Source organism: Dipodomys merriami, unplaced genomic scaffold (genome assembly GCF_024711535.1).
Source record: "Dipodomys merriami isolate MVZ:Mamm:240054 unplaced genomic scaffold, mDipMer1.0.p SCAF_7, whole genome shotgun sequence".
Classification (NCBI taxonomy): Eukaryota; Metazoa; Chordata; class Mammalia; order Rodentia; family Heteromyidae; genus Dipodomys; species Dipodomys merriami.
The window spans coordinates 65,298,120-65,314,787 of NW_027206290.1; the positions used below are offsets into that span (position 1 = coordinate 65,298,120).

General features: G+C 41.8%; 1 protein-coding gene across 8 annotated transcripts in view; it reads right to left on the reverse strand.

Annotated features, from left to right (window-relative positions):
- Nucleotides 1–2,944: 2,944 nt before the first annotated feature.
- Nucleotides 2,945–16,668, reverse strand: part of Shld1 (shieldin complex subunit 1) — a 68,247-nt gene continuing 54,523 nt past the window's right edge. For 4 of the 8 annotated variants that reach the window (XM_070006808.1, XM_070006810.1, XM_070006805.1 and 1 more), the window contains exon 3: nt 2,958–4,915. In XM_070006808.1, the coding sequence (XP_069862909.1) occupies nt 4,473–4,915 (443 nt within the window). In that variant the 3' untranslated portion in view covers nt 2,958–4,472. Of the gene's footprint in view, nt 4,916–16,668 lie in introns of all 8 variants that reach the window. The other 4 variants (XM_070006804.1, XM_070006809.1, XM_070006803.1 and 1 more) reach the window with 3 other exon arrangements.

Genomic DNA, 16,668 nt, shown 5'->3' on the forward strand with positions numbered 1-16,668 from the left:
AGTGTTCTAGCACTGAGCTATAGCCCTAGCCCCATCTTTCCTTTATGGATTTGAAAAGCCAACCATCACCCCACACTGTCTTTATATGCATTTACATGTATCTGTTTAAGGACGGATTGTTTTATCTTTGATGAATCTATTTCTGTTCTGTTGCTGCTTCAATTATGGTGGGGTTAAAATTTTTTTTTCCCGGGGGGAAGGGGGTCTGGTCGTTGGCCTGAACTCTGGGCCTGGGCGCTGTCCCTCAGCTCTTCAGCTCAAGGCTAGCGCTCTACCACTTGAGCCACAGCGCCACTTCCAGCTTTTTTCTTTTTGCTTATGTGGTGCTGAGGAATCGAAGCCAGGGCCTCATGCATGCAAGGCAAGCGCTCTACCACTGAGCCATCTTCCCAGCCCCCAATATTTTCATTTTTGATAAGGGTAGTTTTATCTTCTTGATTTTCTGCTCATTCAGGCATGGCTTGTTTTTTTTAAAAAAATAATTTGTGTTATGGCTGTAGGATAGAGAGGGAAAGGTAGATATGAGTTAATCCAATGGAATCACCTTGCAGAAGTCAAGGGGTAGGGTCATGGAGACTATAGGATGGAATGGATCAAATCTATTCCATTGTATTCCCAATCTCAGTCATTTCAGGGTATAGAATATTTAGTTTTTGAAATATCTACACGATACCTGCTCTATTATTATTTTTTTCAGTCTACTTTAAATGTATTTAATACTCCTGTTATGCTTATCCTACGCAGCATCTGTGAAAGCATGGATTAGTGGCAATAGTTGTATTTTTCTAACACATCAAATGAATCAGTTAGCAATTAAACATTGTCCATGTGATGCCTAAAGTGGTCTTATGGGCTACCAGAACCTTGAGAAAATGTATTTGGACACACTGCTCTTCTAAATTCTGCACAGGAAAGCCTTCCTTGAAGGAGGCCTGTGGGTTGCATAGCAACACCTATAGCTCAGGCAGGATACAGATTGCATAGGTAGCTTTGGTTAATCCACTCAAACAATGTAAGCACTTTCCACTGTAATTATTATTCAATCAAATGATTTTTAAATGTTTTAAGTATTGCTATTTTGTGTGTGTGTGCTAATTACTGCTACTATGGTCTGTTTCATGTACCCTTAAAAAGGTTAGACAAAGATGTGGAGGAGTAGCTCAGTGGAAAAGTGCAGGCTTAGCATGCCCAAGGCCCCAAGTTTTGAAAATAAACTAATGAATCATACTACACAAATTTAAAATATTTCAAAGAGTTTGATGTTTCTCTAAGGAAATTCATCCTCACCAAGGCCCTGGAAGGTCTGAAAAGAGCCTCAGGTTATATCATAGGCCACTCACAATGTTCAGGACATGATAAGACCTCCTAGAATTTATCTGTAGGCTGGAATTGATAATAATGCCAAAGGCCAAATCCTCCATAGCCTTATCTTTTAGTCTTTATTAAAGGTTCACAGAGATAAATGGAAAATGTTATCCTATCCTCACAGAGATCTAATTAAGGAACTCCTCTGTAGGGAATCAAATATCTTGTTCTGACCTGTCAAAAGCACTTAACTCAGATGAAAGTAAGTATACAGCAAACAATTTTACCCAAAGGTAATTCTGGCTTTTAGTCTTTCACATTCTCAACTTTCAGGGTCCATGCTGAGCACTGCCAACACTGATGTTAATGAAGGTTACAGGTTTGTTGACAGTAAAATCTCCCTGGGAAATGGATGCTGCTACTTCAATCTCAACATGGAATCCAAATGGCTTATAGGTTTTGCCCAAGTTTATATGTGCCTGTGTGCTAGTCCTGGGACTTGAACTCAGGGCCTGGATTCTTTCCTTGAGGATTTTTTGGTTCAAGGCTAGTGTTCTACAGCTCCACTTCCAGCTTTTAAAAAAAATTGTAAAAATAACCCAGATCCCTATTGTGGGTAGCCATGGAGACCAATTGCAAATATTTCATTGGTAAAATATATTAAAAAGAAAAATATTCTTCAAGGTCATCCAAGAATGCTTCACTTTAAACAAACAATGAAACTACCAATTTTATTTAACCTGCAGGCTTTCAGTGGTAAGTCCTACTGGTTTCAGGATTATTTCTGGGGGAGAAAGGGGTGGCCACAGAATAGAAGTGGCAAATGATTACCTGTCAGAAGAGTCTTATTTTCTTGAGTACCTTTCCTCTCAAAAACCTGTTCATTTCTAGCTTCCTAATATGGAAATTCCCTTTCACTAGTGCCTTTGCCCTTCAACTTGGAAGAGCTTCTTAACTCCAATTCTCCCTAAACCAAAAGCTGGAGTATGCTAACCTTTAAAAGGTTTCTCTGTGGGGGGCTAGGAAGTTGGCTCAGTGGTAGAGCGCTTGCCTTGCATGCATAAGGCCCTGGGTTTGATTCCTCAGCACCACATAAGCAAAATGAAAAAAGCCGGAAGTGGCGCTGTGGCTCAAATGATAGAGCGCTAGCCTTGAGCTGAAGAGCTGAAGGACAGCGCCCAGGCCCAGAGTTCAGGCCCCACAACTGGACCCAAAAAACAAACAAGCAAAAAAAAAAAAAAGGTTTCTCTGTGGACCACAGTCCTCAAAGAGGGCACACTGCCTTTCAATGTGCACTTTTAGGATGTCTCATTTGCATAATCTGCTTTTTGGAAAGCTTCTGGAATCTTATGCCAATTGCATTTCACTTCAAGTTTCTCCAAATCTACTTGCCTGGTGTTGGCTAGCTTTCGCTGTTCCTCTCCCTCCCCCAAACAAGTGGAATTTATGTAAGAATGATCTGAAGCTTCCAACTGCAGTTTCAGAGAACATGGTGCCAGGTGATGCAATGCTATCAACAGAGTCTCAAACCAGGGTTCAGGACATGACCTGTGGAGTAGAGCATCTGTCAGTGTAGTACTGAAGCAGCTATTTAAAGATCTCCCTGGCAAGGCAGAACACAGGCCCGGAGGATAGGGGAAGAATGGCAGCCAGGCCCTGCTCAGGGCAAGCACTTTCTGGAGGCAAGGACAGGGCAGAAGAAAAAAGTAATAAGAGGAAGGAGGATTCTATCTGAATAAGCTCTTTATTCTCATTTTTAATTGATTTACTTTATTGTTATTATAAATGTGATACAGAGGGATTACACTGACGTGAGTCAGGTAATGAGTACACTTCCTTTTGTACAGTGTCTTCTGTTCCCTCTCCCTCTCCCAGTCCCTCCCTCCTGTCTCCACCCACAGGTTGTATAGTTCTCTTTCATCAGTGTCCAGTGAGCTCCACGGCTGCACTTTTCCACCCTTATCCCTTCTTCTTCTTTTCTTCAAGCACAGATTGGCAAGGCCATTTTATGTCAGCTGAGCTTAGATACTTGGGTATGTGCCACGTATTTGTCTCCTTGCCTTTCACACTGTCATCTGATGGAGGTGTAGAAACCTTTTGAATCTGTGAATTTTAGCTGCTATTTTATGGCCCAAATAGCCTTCTCATAGGCAGTTAATATAAATCAGGGAATTCTAGCTTTGAGAGTTGCTGATGATATGATTATGCTTTCTGTTGTTTTAGGACCTAAGTTCTCCATCACATCGTCTCCATTTTATAATTTGGTATAAGTCTTGAATCCACACACAGATTTATAGACTTAAAAAACTCATTTTCCAGCCAGATTCTGGTGGCTCATGCCTGTAATCCTAGCTACTCAGGAGGTTGAGACCTGAAGATCACAGTTCAAAGTCAGCCAGGGCAGACTCTTATCTCCAATTAAGCACCACAAAACTGGAAGTGGTGCTGTGGCTCAAGTGGTAGTGCTCGCCTTGAGCTGAAGAACTGAGGGATAGCACCCAGGCCCACAGTTCAAGACCCATGACTGACAAAAAAGAAAGCAAGAGTGAGAGAGAGAGAGAGAGAGAGAGAGAGAGAGAGAGAGAGAGAGAGAGAGAGAGAGAGAGAGAGAGAGAGAGAGAGAGAGAGGGAGAGGGAGAGGGAGAGGGAGAGGGAGAGGGAGAGGGAGAGGGAGAGGGAGAGGGAGAGGGAGAGGAAGCAAGCAAGCAAGCAAACAAGCAAACTCATTTCCCAGAGGCTTGTTCTCTTAGGTAGGGTTCTCCCAGGGGTAGATAGTGGGTAAAGGACTCAGATAAAAGACATTTATTAAGGAAAGGGTCCCTCAAGATACCCATAGATGACTAGGAAGAGGACAGGGAGAAAAAGGAGGGCTGCTGACCTGTTTCCCAGGCACTCTGAGTATAGCCTGGGCTTTGGATTCCTAAACTAGCCAGCCAGGGCCTTGGTCAAGGCAAGTGGTGGGGTAGCATGGGAAGTGGGTGACCACAGGGAACTTGTTATGAACTCATTGGCTCTCTCTAGAACCAAGTCACAGGTGCCAGCCTTTTATTATAAACCACTTATCTTTGTTTGGGCTGGGGACAAACATTTGACAAGAGACCCCCAGGGATTCTGAGGGAGGCATCCACATCATCTTCAGTACTGCTTGCTCTCAGCATCAGCATCAGTTATGGGTCTGTCATCACGCAGTGCTTCAAGAGATAACAAATGATATCTTTTGATAGCCCTGGGATGGGCTCTTCATCATCCAGAGAGATGTCTGCTGCTCCCAGAGGGTAGAAGTGTGCGTGCTTGGAATGCCTCTGCAAGGCTGAGTAGCCGTCCCGGTTGAAGATGACCTGTGCCATCTGGAAGCTGCGGAGGGCATACTTCTGGCTCTCCTGGTCCCTCAGTTCAGGGATTTTCTCAGACAGGTGCTGGCAGACAAACGCAGAGAGTGGATTCCCAGAGGCTGGCTGTGGATGTCCAAACACTTCATAGAATCTATCTAGGGATTTCCGAAGCCCAGCATCCTCTTCATTGGTTTCTGCCTGGTCTTTCAAAGAAGGGTCTGGCCACAAGTCCTCAGAAGTCCAGGAGTTCTTCTGTTCACTATTCAGGTTACTGCTGTCTGCAAGATAAAGCACATTCCGATATTTGAACACACAATGAAAAATATCAGAAAGCAAGACAAGAACAGATCATGTCCCTTTTTCAATTCAATACACATACTGGGCCTGAGTGACTGGCTATGGGCAAATCACCTAATTCTATCATCTGTCCTCACCACTCTGTGTGTGTCCAACAAGAATGTCCCACAACTCCAGGAAATAAAAATGAAGTTTTTGTCTTTTCTTTTGTTGTTGTTGCTGTTTTTGTTTTCTTTCCTTTTTATTCTGTCTGCTTCTTTATGCCCTTGGGGACATAAGGGGAGCGACAGAAATGGAGGGATAAAGGGTGAACAAAAGCAGTAGTGGTATTCACTAGACACTATATTGAAAATGAACTCTACAACTGTGGGTAGAAGATGGTAGGGAAAAACAGGGAGAGAATAAGAGTGAGGAAAGGGACGATGCTGTACAAAAAGAAATACACTCTTTACCTGATTTATGTAACTGTAACCCTTCTTTACATCACCTTTATAATAATAGTAAAAAAGAATGTCCTACTTGAATATTTCAGGGATTTTTAACCTGGGATCCCTATAATAAGTTCAGGATGGCTGTGAACTTAGATGAAAACCCTATTTATTTTCACTAACCTCTTCCGAGAAAGTAAGCATTTCCTTCTATGATGAATGTAGGCAACAAACCACAATATTAGTACCAGTCATTGTGACCTGGCTATCAATGGATCACAGCTATTTTTATATCACATTGAGTGTGTTTAAGATATAAATCTTAAACTTAAGACTATGTTATGAACGGAATTGTGTTCCCATTAAATTTGTGTGCTAAAGCTCTAAACCCATATGTGACTATGTTTAGAAAGGGTTTTTAGGAGGTAAATGAAGTTAAATGAGGTCCTAAGGAAAAGGTTCTCATCCAATAGGACCTATAACCTTATGGGGAAGAGATGGGGGAAAGAGAGGCAGACAGACAGAGTCCATCTCTCCATGTGTAAAAAATGAGGCAAGACCATGAAGAAGGCTGTCTGTAAGTTGGGAGAAAAGTCCTCCCCTCTTGGGGCTGGGAAGGTGGCTCAGTGGTAGAGCGCTTGCCTTGCATGCCTGAGGCCCTGGGTTCGATTCCTCAGCACCACATAAGCAAAAAGAAAAAAGCCAGAAGTGGTGCTGTGGCTCAAGTGGTAGAGTGCTAGTCTTGAGCTGAAGAGCTGAGGGACAGCACCCAGGCCCAGAGTTCAGGCCCCACGACCAGACTCCCTCCCCCCCAAAAAAGAAAAGTCCTCCCCCTAAAACCAACCAGCCAGCACCTCGGTCTTAGATGTCCAGCTTCCAGAACTGATGCTTAAGTTCATTATGGTATTTTATATGTCAAGCTGAAAAGACTAAAAAGACTACTTTGAAATTACCATTGTCATTAGTTCTGATAATAAGTTGAATTACTGGTGCAGTTATTTAAAGGTGTATATTAAAAAATGGAAAATGAAACCTACTGAAACTGTTTTAAGAAGGGAGAGGGGGAAAAAAGAGAGATGGGAAGTTTGATTGGGGTATACAGTATATATGTACAAAAATGTCATAATAAAACCCCACCACTGAACTGAAGCCTCTTGAGTGGGTGGACAGGGAGTGAGGCAGATGCTGGCCTTTTTTTTCTAGTTCTATATCAAAGAAACAGTAGGAGAGGACTTTTTGGCTTGTATTCTTCACAAGTGCCAAATTCATGAAAATCTAGGAAAGACCAAGCAGTTCTAGACTGCAGGAGACGACAACTAAATGCAACAGGTGGTTTTGAACTGACTTATTTTGCAATAAAGTACTTTACAGGAACACCTGAAGCATTGTGAATGGCATCACAATTAGACGGTAGTGATGTTCTGCTACTCAGTTTCTGATGCTGATGCTTTAATTCTGTTATGTAAGAGAATACTGTTATGAGGAAAAAGACGTTTGTTTCCACAAACATCATGTGTAGAATTTCAGGGGTGAAAGGCACCAGTTCATGAGTAGGATATTGTTTTAAAAATCTTTAAAGCAAATTTCTGGAGGGATAATTGCTAAAATTTTCTACTTCAAAATAATAAATAGGCTGGGTACTCTTGGCTCACATCTATAATCCTAGCTCCAGGAGGCTGAGATCTGAGAACCATCACTCAAAGCCAGCCTGGGCAGAAAGGATCATCAAATTCCCATCTCCAATTAACCACCAAAAAGGCGGAAGTGGAGCTCAAATGGTAGAGCACAAGCCTTGAGTCAAAAAGCCAAATGAGATCTCAAGGCCCTGATTTCAAGCCCCAGTACTGGTACACATGCATGTGCGCATGCATGCGCGCACGCGCACACACACACACATGCGCACGTGCACGCGTGCGTGCACACACACACATACACACACACTCAAAAAGCCTTAGCCCAGGGTTTGGCAAGTAATATTTGCCTTTTTCATAGTGTTGCTATTAAAGAACTAGGGAAAGGAGTGAAGATGGGCTCACATAGCAAGATGAGAGATGAGCTGTCCCTTACCACCTCCTTCCTTGCAGACGATCTGATCCCAGGATGGAAAAACAGGAAGATGGGACTGAGAAGGGCAATGGGAAAGGTAGGGAGAACAGAGAAATTCTTAGCAGCAACACTGGGGAAACTGGAGAGTTCTTGAAATATTGAAATCGCCCACCTGACATGAACAGCCATTTGTACAGAACTGTCCAAGTAGCATGACATGTACTTGTAAGTAATTGGTCAATGAATTTTGATATACTGAATTTGTGTGTATGTGTGTGTGTGTGTTGGTCCTGGGACTTCAACTCAGTCTTAGCACTGTTCCTGAACTTCTTTGCTCAAGGCTAGCACTCTATCACTTGAGCCACAGCTCCACTTCTGGCTCTTTGGTGGTTAATTAGAGATAGAAGTTGCATGGTCTTTCCTGCCCAGTCTGGCTTTGAAATGAGATCTAGCTTGTCTCCTGTATACCACATACAAATGTCAAGCAGACGGCAAACCATCTTCAAAGAAACAACCCTTCCTTCTTCAAAAGGACCATGGCATATGGCTTGAGTCATTTACTGTCAGTTATTTTGAGTACTGCCTCCAGTGCATTTCAGTCTTTGATTTCCTTTCAAACTTGCTTCACAGCTAGTACTAAGCCTTTTCTCTAATGGCATGCTGTGGTGGCCCTCAGAATGTCATTCTTTACCAGCACATTTAACTAATCACTTCTACCTCCCTGGTGCACACCTAGATGGAGAGAAACATGGGATCTTCCCTAACTCAATTCCTGCTCAGAGGTACATTCTCACCACTGTTTTCAAATCCCACTCTACTTGTTGATATATCCCAGGTTTATAGAGCTTTCAACTAAGAACAGTAATGTCTACCCTAGGGTAAGTCTGAAGAAATCTTTTGTGTCAGAGATTACAATGTGCTACTTTGGTGACTGGAGTCAAGTATATATACATCCTACAGTGTGCACAAGACAGTGTCTAGCAACAAAGAATCATCCTTTCTCCATGTGCTGATAAGGTCGCTCCTCTCGCCACTCCTAAACTGAAGATGAACACTGACTCAAAGGATGGGTTTTGGAAGGAACTGGAAGTGAATTCTGAATCCCCACTGAGCTGTAATTTGCCTTGGGATTTGCCAAGGCAATCTTGCTATGAATCCCCCTTCCTTAGGCATTACCTTTCTTACCCATATACATGGTGCAATTTCCCCTTCTCTGACCCTGAGATGCCTTTTCCCTTCGCTGGGTCAGGGCTCCATTCCCAAAGATTCTTGTATTACCTAAATTGGGAGGAGCTTCCCTTTGTGTTACCATATGCTTTCCATCAGAAAAAGCATTTCTTTAGGAAGCCTAGTTGATATCATAATGACTTTGCATGCATTGTTTCAGGTAAGCTATTCATGAAAGCATCCACTTGTTATTTTTTTCCTTTGCCCAGAGAAAAGGATAACATATAGATATTTTTCATTCTCATAAAAGTAAAAATACTTTGTATCTTCAGGAGTTACAAATGCTAACGAATTCAGTAATGCAGGACAATCAATGAACTTGGAACATTTGAGATTAATGGCTGTGGTCTGTGAGAGATGCCATTAGCCAAACCTAAATTGGCTAATGGGGGATTCTCTCAGAGAATTTTACAAGGCTGCTTCTGTGGTTAATAAATGCACAGCAGGTTTTTTAAATCTCTGTCAAACATTTTAGCCTTTAACAAGTTGTAGCTAAATGGACTTGATATTCAGAATTCTGTCTCCTTCATGCATCTGTACCAATTGACGCCCACATTGTCTTGTTTGTCCAGAGTTCCTTTTACCACCAATAGCTAATTAGGAAGATCTGTGATTCAGGGCCAAAAGAATCTAAGTCTTACTTTTAAAATATTAGACAACATATTGAAAGCTGGGTGCTAGTGGTTTCATGCCTATTATCCTATCTACTCAGGAGGCTGAGATCTAAGGATTAAGGTTCAAAGACAGACTGGGGAGGAAAGTCTATGGGATTCTTATTTCCGATTAATCACTCCCTCCCTCACTCAAGCCAGAAGTAGAGAGAGCTGTGGCTCAAGTAATGGAGTGCTAGCCTTGAGAAAAAAAAAAACCTAGGATAGCTCCTAGGACCTGAGTCCAAGCTCCAAGGCCAGTACAAAAAAAAAAAAAGCACAGTATCTTAGGAAAGGAGGAGGAATATGTGGCTTACAAATGTCTTTCTGTGCTATGGTGATGGGAGCTGCCCATTTGATAGCTATATAGCACATTCTTAATTTCCCAGGCCGGCAGCCCTGCTTTGTCTGCCTTGCGTATGTAAGGGACGTGTCCTAGTCATCAACATTCATTTGTAATCCCACTTTTGATGCATCACTTAATTTTGTGAGGGAGTCGGACTTCAGAGGCCTCACACTGCTCCAAGATCAGTCCTCTGGCAACAATACCATGTTAAGTCTATCAGGAGCTAAGGCCCGCATCGCAACTTCTTGCTGTGGACCTTACTTTTCTTTTCCTTTGTAACTTTTCTGTTCCTCTTAACCCTGCTACCCACTCTACAGAGGAGTGAACAGGATCACTGGATGAATAAGATCCAGTGTTATCTCAAGCCTGGATGTGCAAGGCCGTGAGAAGGTAATTGGTGCACACTCCTCTGTCTGCAGCATTTGTGCTGAGAAACCTTTCCTGGCCCTTGAATACACAGAGCAAGCTCCTCTTTATACTTCTTCTTCTGCATGTGGCTAAGTCAGGATTTTGTGTTGTTGCTATCACAAATTGAGAAAACTTAAAGAAGAAATGATTTGTTTTGCTTCATTTCAGTCCGTGGTCAGCTGGCTCCATTGCTATGCAACCATGATAAGGCAGCAGCAGAACATGGCAGCAGAACTGGCAGACAACATGCCCAACAAGTATAAGTAAGGCTCTGGGCTCAATTCCTAGTACTAAGGGGGGAAGAGGGCAGAAAAACCCAAAGGGCTTGTGGCAGAGCAAAGTTCAAAGGTCTGTTCCTTGTGACCTCTTCCATCCAACTAGGTCCCGCCCGCCACAGTTCCATTTAAAGTTTGAATCCACCAGTGGATTCAAGCATTGATCAGAGTCATCATGCTCTAATTTTCTCCAGAAAGTCCCTGACAACCAGAGGTATGTTTTCCTAGGCAACTCTCAAACCAATAAAATAGATACTATTAACTATGGCAGCATGCAATACACTTTATTCATATGTCTGGTTCCCTCATCTCCTTTCAATCTATTTTTAAATTTTATTATTTTGGGGGGGGGCATGGGGGCTGAACTCTGGGCCTGGGCTCTGTCCCTCAGCTCTTCAGTTCAATGCTAGTGCTCTACCACTTGAGCCACAGTGCCACTTCTGGCTTTTTTTGCGTATGTGGTGCTGAGGAAATCAAACCCAAGGCCTCATGCATGGAAGGAAATCACTCTACCACTCAGCCACCTTCCCAGCCCCTAAGATTTGATTTTGTTTTCAATGAGCTTTCAATATTAGTCAGAATAGACTAGGTTATGCTATATGACAAGTAAGCACCAAATATCAGGGCCACCAAACAACAAATGGTTAATTCTCGTTTGGTAGAATTATGTCCCACTATTAGTATACTGATATACAAATGGATCAGATCATCCTGAGCAGTATCTCCAGTCTTATGGAGCAGCTGCTGTATTACCACAGCTGATCATAACAACAGATGGAAAAAGAGCCTGGTGAAGCAGCCAGTGGCTGGAGAAGCTCTGCCACTGTTCACATTTCACTGACCATTGTGAAGTCACATGCTCAAGTCTGATTTCAAAGGATGAACATGAAAAATTATCCTGTAGGGAAAAGCAGGGGATACTGGTGAACAGCAATTTGTTTGCAACATCTTCCATATAAAACTATATTTCCCATTTTTACAATAGCCAAGCAGTAGCAGCAATCCAGGGTCTAACAATAAGTGAATGGCCACACAAAATGTGGTACGTGCACGCAATGGAATAATATTCAGTCTTTAAAGGGAAAGATGCTCTGAAACCGAACGCAGTGTGGACTTTATGTTAAGTGAAATAGGATAACCATAGCTAGAGAACTACTGTACATTTCTACTAGTATAGGGTCTCCATAGCAGTCAAGTTCACAGAGACAAATGATCATCATGGTTGGATTTGTTACGTGTTGAGTAGTTTTAGTTTTGAAACTTGAGAAGAGGTTTGGAGACTGGTCAACAACAATAGAAACACTTAACACTCATGAACAACAAGCTTTAAAACGGTTAAGACAGTAAATGGCATGTTATTGTAGTTATTGTGGTTCTGCACTCCCTTAAATCTATCTATCCTGTCTCCCTTTCCTGCTTTACATTTTGTGTACATTTTTTAAATCCCCACTCAAGGATCTTTGTCTCTATCACCTACTATATCCTAAGAACTAAAAAGGTGCCTAACACAAGGTCAATACTAAGCTCATTAATTTTTTTCTTTTATTTGATGAGTTTCATTTTCAAAGATATAATTAGGGATGAGGTAGAGTACTTGTCTAGCCTGAGCAAGGCCCTAGGTTCAATCCCCAGCACCTTCTAAAAAAAAAAAAGAACAAAAGACTTCTTGTCTCAAAGACAAAATTAAACTTTTTTTTTTTTTTTTGGTCGGTCTTGGGGCCTGAACTCTGGGCCTGGGCGTTGTCCCTCAGCTCTTCAGCTCAAGGCTAGCACTCTACCACTTGAGCCACAGCACCACTTCCGGCTTTTTTCTTTTTGCTTATGTGGTGCTGAGGAATCAAACCCAGGGCCTCAGGCATGCAAGGCAAGCACTCTACCACTGAGCCACCTTCCCAGCCCGACAAAATTAAACTTTATTACTATATTTAATAAATCTAAAACCCCATACCTTGGTAATTTGTGAACTGAACAAGGGAATGAAATTAAGGTTAACAGATTCTGTCTGAAACACATAAGCAACACAAATATGAGTATCTGAATTCCTACCTATTCCCAACCTGTGTAATATGCATGGGTATTTCCTAAAAATTGACATGGTTTAAAGGGAGGCAAAAAAAACCCTTTATAATATCAAAGCAAGGCGTTTCATATACTATAACAAATGGTGACTAGATCAACATATACATCTATGTCTGTGCTGGGAGAAACAGCATCCATTAGCCAAATGTAGCTATTGAGTACCTAAAACATAGTACAAATAAACACACAAGCACAACATCAAATCAGATCCCAAAGATTCACTACATAAAAATAATACCAAAAATACTGATTGGACTGAAAATGTTAAATGTGGCAAGTTAAAGAAAATATAAGCTGGGCACCAGTGGCTCATGCCGGTAATCCTAGCTACTCAGGAGGCTGAGATCTGAGGATCATGGTTCAAAGCCAGCCAGGGAGGAAAGTCTGTGAGACTCTTATCTCCAATAAACCACCAGAAAATGGGAAGTGGCGCTGTAGCTCAAGTGATAGAGCGCTAGCCTTGAGCTGAAGAGCTGAGGGACAGCACTCAGGCCCAGAATTCAAGCCCCACGACTGACCAAAAAAAAAAAAAAATAAATACAAATTTATATATATATATATATATATATATATATATATATATATATATATATATATATATATATATATATAAACTAGTTTTTATTTTTCTTATTTTTTTGTCGGTCCCATTGGGGCTTAAACTCTGGCCTGGGCACTGTCTCTGAGCTCTTCAACTGAAGGCTAGCACTCTACTACTTGATAGCACTTCTGGTTTTCTGGTCATTAACTGGAGATAAGAGTCTCAAGGACTTTCCTGCCCAGGGCTGGCTTCAAAGCATGATCCTCAGATCTCAGCCTCCTGAGTAACTAGGATTATAGGTGTGAGTCACTGGTGTTTTTAATCGTGGCTAATAGGAAAATATGAATGATGTGAGTGGCTCAGATTATGTTTCTGTACAAGGATGGCTGATGCAGATATTCTTTATGTAATCGATTTTTTTTGGTTGGTTGTGGGGCTTGAACTCTGGAAGATATTCTTTAGAGTTATGATGCAAGAAGGCTTTGACTCCACAGTTATCTTTCCTGAAAGTTTATGCAGAAATTCTTGGAGCTTAGGTAACATTCTAAAGGCAGCCAGGATGAAGATTCACAGTAGCATTGTATCAGTAAATTTTGGTTGCAATAATTAAATGCCTTAGGCTGGATAACTTCATAAAGAAAAGAGCATTATTTAATCTCACAGTTCTGGAGGTGCAAGGGCCCACATGCTGGCAGAGTCCAGAGGTGGTGTGAGGCATTACACAGCAAGAGACAGGAAGAGTGAGTGACTCTGTGTGTGTGTGTGTGTGTGTGTGTGTGTGTGTGTGTGTGTGTGTGTGTGTGTGTGTGTGTGTGTGTGTGTGTGTGTGTGTGTGTGTGTGTGTGTGTGTGTGTGTGTGTGTGTGTGTGTGTGTGTGTGTGTGTGTGTGTGTGTGTGTGTCTTCCTGCTTCTCTCCCCTTTATAAAATCACTAGTATTCAATCATAGGGACTTCTCCCTGATGACCAGTCTGTTCCTAAGCACCTTCAAATGGCCCAACCTCTAAATACTATAATCTATAAATTACATGTCCACCTTCTTTACACCTCACTAAAATGATTTAATTTCAACTCAAGCCTCTGTAAGACAAACTCAAATGATAACCGAACCATATCAAATGTGTTATTCCACACTGTTTGGGAAGTTTGGATGGTCAGTTCTGCAGTTCTGCATTGTCCTCCTCTACTAGTTGCCCCTGGAGTACACGCTTGCAAGGAAGTGAGGATGGACTTTCTAAATGAACCCAGATGTCTCTACTTTCTAGACTCGATCAATAATTATAAAACATTTACCATCCGTGGCATCAGGTTTGGCCCCATGATAGCTGGCCAATGTCTGGGAGGCAAAAGCTGCGTAAAGCTGAGATGAACAGGTGATGCTGAGGCCTAAGGGATGTGCCATCTCCAGTCAGATGAGTCAAGGAAGGAAAGTTGCTGAGGGGAAAGCCAGAGGTAGGCCTGAAGAGTGCAATGCCCAGGAGCATAGAGTATGGTAGTGTGTTTGGGGAAGGGAATTCTTACAAGTTAGGTTAGGTTAAGGGTCTTGAGGGCTTGCGTGCATGTTGGAGAAACCAAGTAAATACTGTTTTAATTTTGTTTCGTGCTGGCCTGGGGGCTTGAATTTGCTTTTGTGGTCTCAAGGGACTTGTGTGCTTAGCGGGCACTTGAGCTATACCTTCAGTTCAGCTATTTTGCTGGTTAATTGGATATAAAGGCTCTCAGACTTTTCTGCCTAGGCTGGTTTCAATGCACAGTCCTCCAAGTTTCAGCCTTCTGAGTAGCTAGGATTATAGGCTGTAAACACTGTTGGTAACCAGCCAACTTCGGGCATTCCCTACTGAAAAAATATATTACAATTTGAGTGATCAAGATTCACTAGGGCAAAAGGGAGGCTTACTCAGAACAGTCTTGGTTTGTGCCTACTGTCCCAAGAGCATCCTCTTTCACTCTGAGAAGATGGATCACACTGCTCCTTCCATGTGCATGTGCATGGGGACACATTCCACAGAGAACCTGGTGTTGGAGGTACACAGAAAGTCCTACCTCACATCTTCACACAGTGCGGGGCTGAGGTTGAACCTGGAAATGGTCCCAGTCCATGGTCTAACTATGTAAGTGACTACAGATTTTGTTTTCTGCTAAACCTTGGATTTATTCTACTCTTCAAGAGACTTCTGGTTATTGCTGGTAAATAACGACCCCCATTCACTCTACCCATCTGTGTTTCACTTGATTCTTTTTTCTGGTTTGTTTCCCCTCTCCCATGTAATAACACCAGACTTGGAGTTCTAAAACACCTTGTAACCTACCTTAATAATAACAAAACCAATAACAAAAAAAATGTCAACAAATTTGAGCCTCTTTTGCCCAGGCAACCCAGGTTTTGAATTTGCAACTGTTCCTTTAAAGGACAAATTTCACAAATCCCTGGAAAAGAGGCTATCAAGATATTTAATTCAAATTAACACTTCAAAAGGATGATTGGCTTAGTCAGGTGCTTTAGAAGCCAGAGCCAGAGTCTGTACTTGTTTACATCTGAAAGATAAAACTGGATGAATCACCCAGAAGGAAATAGCTTTTGCTGCCACCCTTCATCCCAATGACACATAGATGCAATGTGCAAAGGACAGGGTCTTGTGAGAGGGCACTGTTGAGGAACAATGAAGGCAGGGAGAAAATAAAGATTATGTGATCTGTAAATAGCTCCCAAATTAGGTGTGAAGGAAATTTGATAAAGCAGATGTTCTGAATGCAAATTATCTTATTTTTATCTTGGCAAATGTTACCTTTTTGCTAAGAGATGAAAATGTTCTAAGAATTACGAACTTTAACATCCAAGCTCATAGTACTCCAACTTGACAACTGGCATATTGTCAATTGGTTTCAAATCTTTTTCCTTATTAAAGATATCAATTAACTTGACTGTTTCTTCATAGCTATTATATAATTTGGCTCCTTCTAGCCCATTATATATGTTTTAATATATATGCTATAAATTTATGTATAAATATTAATTTATAAATATACTAATAGATAATATTGTTGCTTTTTGAATAGTGATCATTTTAATTTTGCTTTCAATTTTCAAAATTTAGCATCTTGCTTTTAAAAAATACTTTCTATAGAGGGAAGGGGTGACATTGTCCAAAAAGAAATGTTCTCATGCCGGGCACTGGTGGCTCACACCTGTAATCCTAGTTACTCAGGAGGCTGAGATCTGAGGATCATGGTTCCAAGCCAGCCTGGGCAGGAAAACCAGTGAGACTCTTATCTCCAATAAACCACCAGAAAATGGGAAGGGGTGCTGTGGCTCAAGTGGCAGAGTGTTTGCCTTGAGCTGAAGAGCTGAGGGACAGCACCCAGGCCCATGACCACCAACAAAACCCCAAAAAACAAAAAAGAAATGTACTCATTATCTGATTTATGCAACTGATAACCCTTCTGTACATCACCTTCACAATAATATATGTATATATGTCATTTTAAAATACTTTTTTTTTTGGTAGTGGGGCCTGAACTCTGGGCCTGGGCGCTGTCCCTTAGCTCTTCAGCTCAAGGCTAGCGCTCTACCACTTGAGCCACAGTGCCACTTCCAGCTTTTTTCTTTTTGCTTATGTGGTGCTGAGGAATTGAACCCAGGGCCTCATGCATGCAAGGCAAGCACTCTACCACTGAGCCACCTTCCCCAGCCCTAAAAATATTTTCTATATACACAGTTTCTGCTTTCAGTGTACAA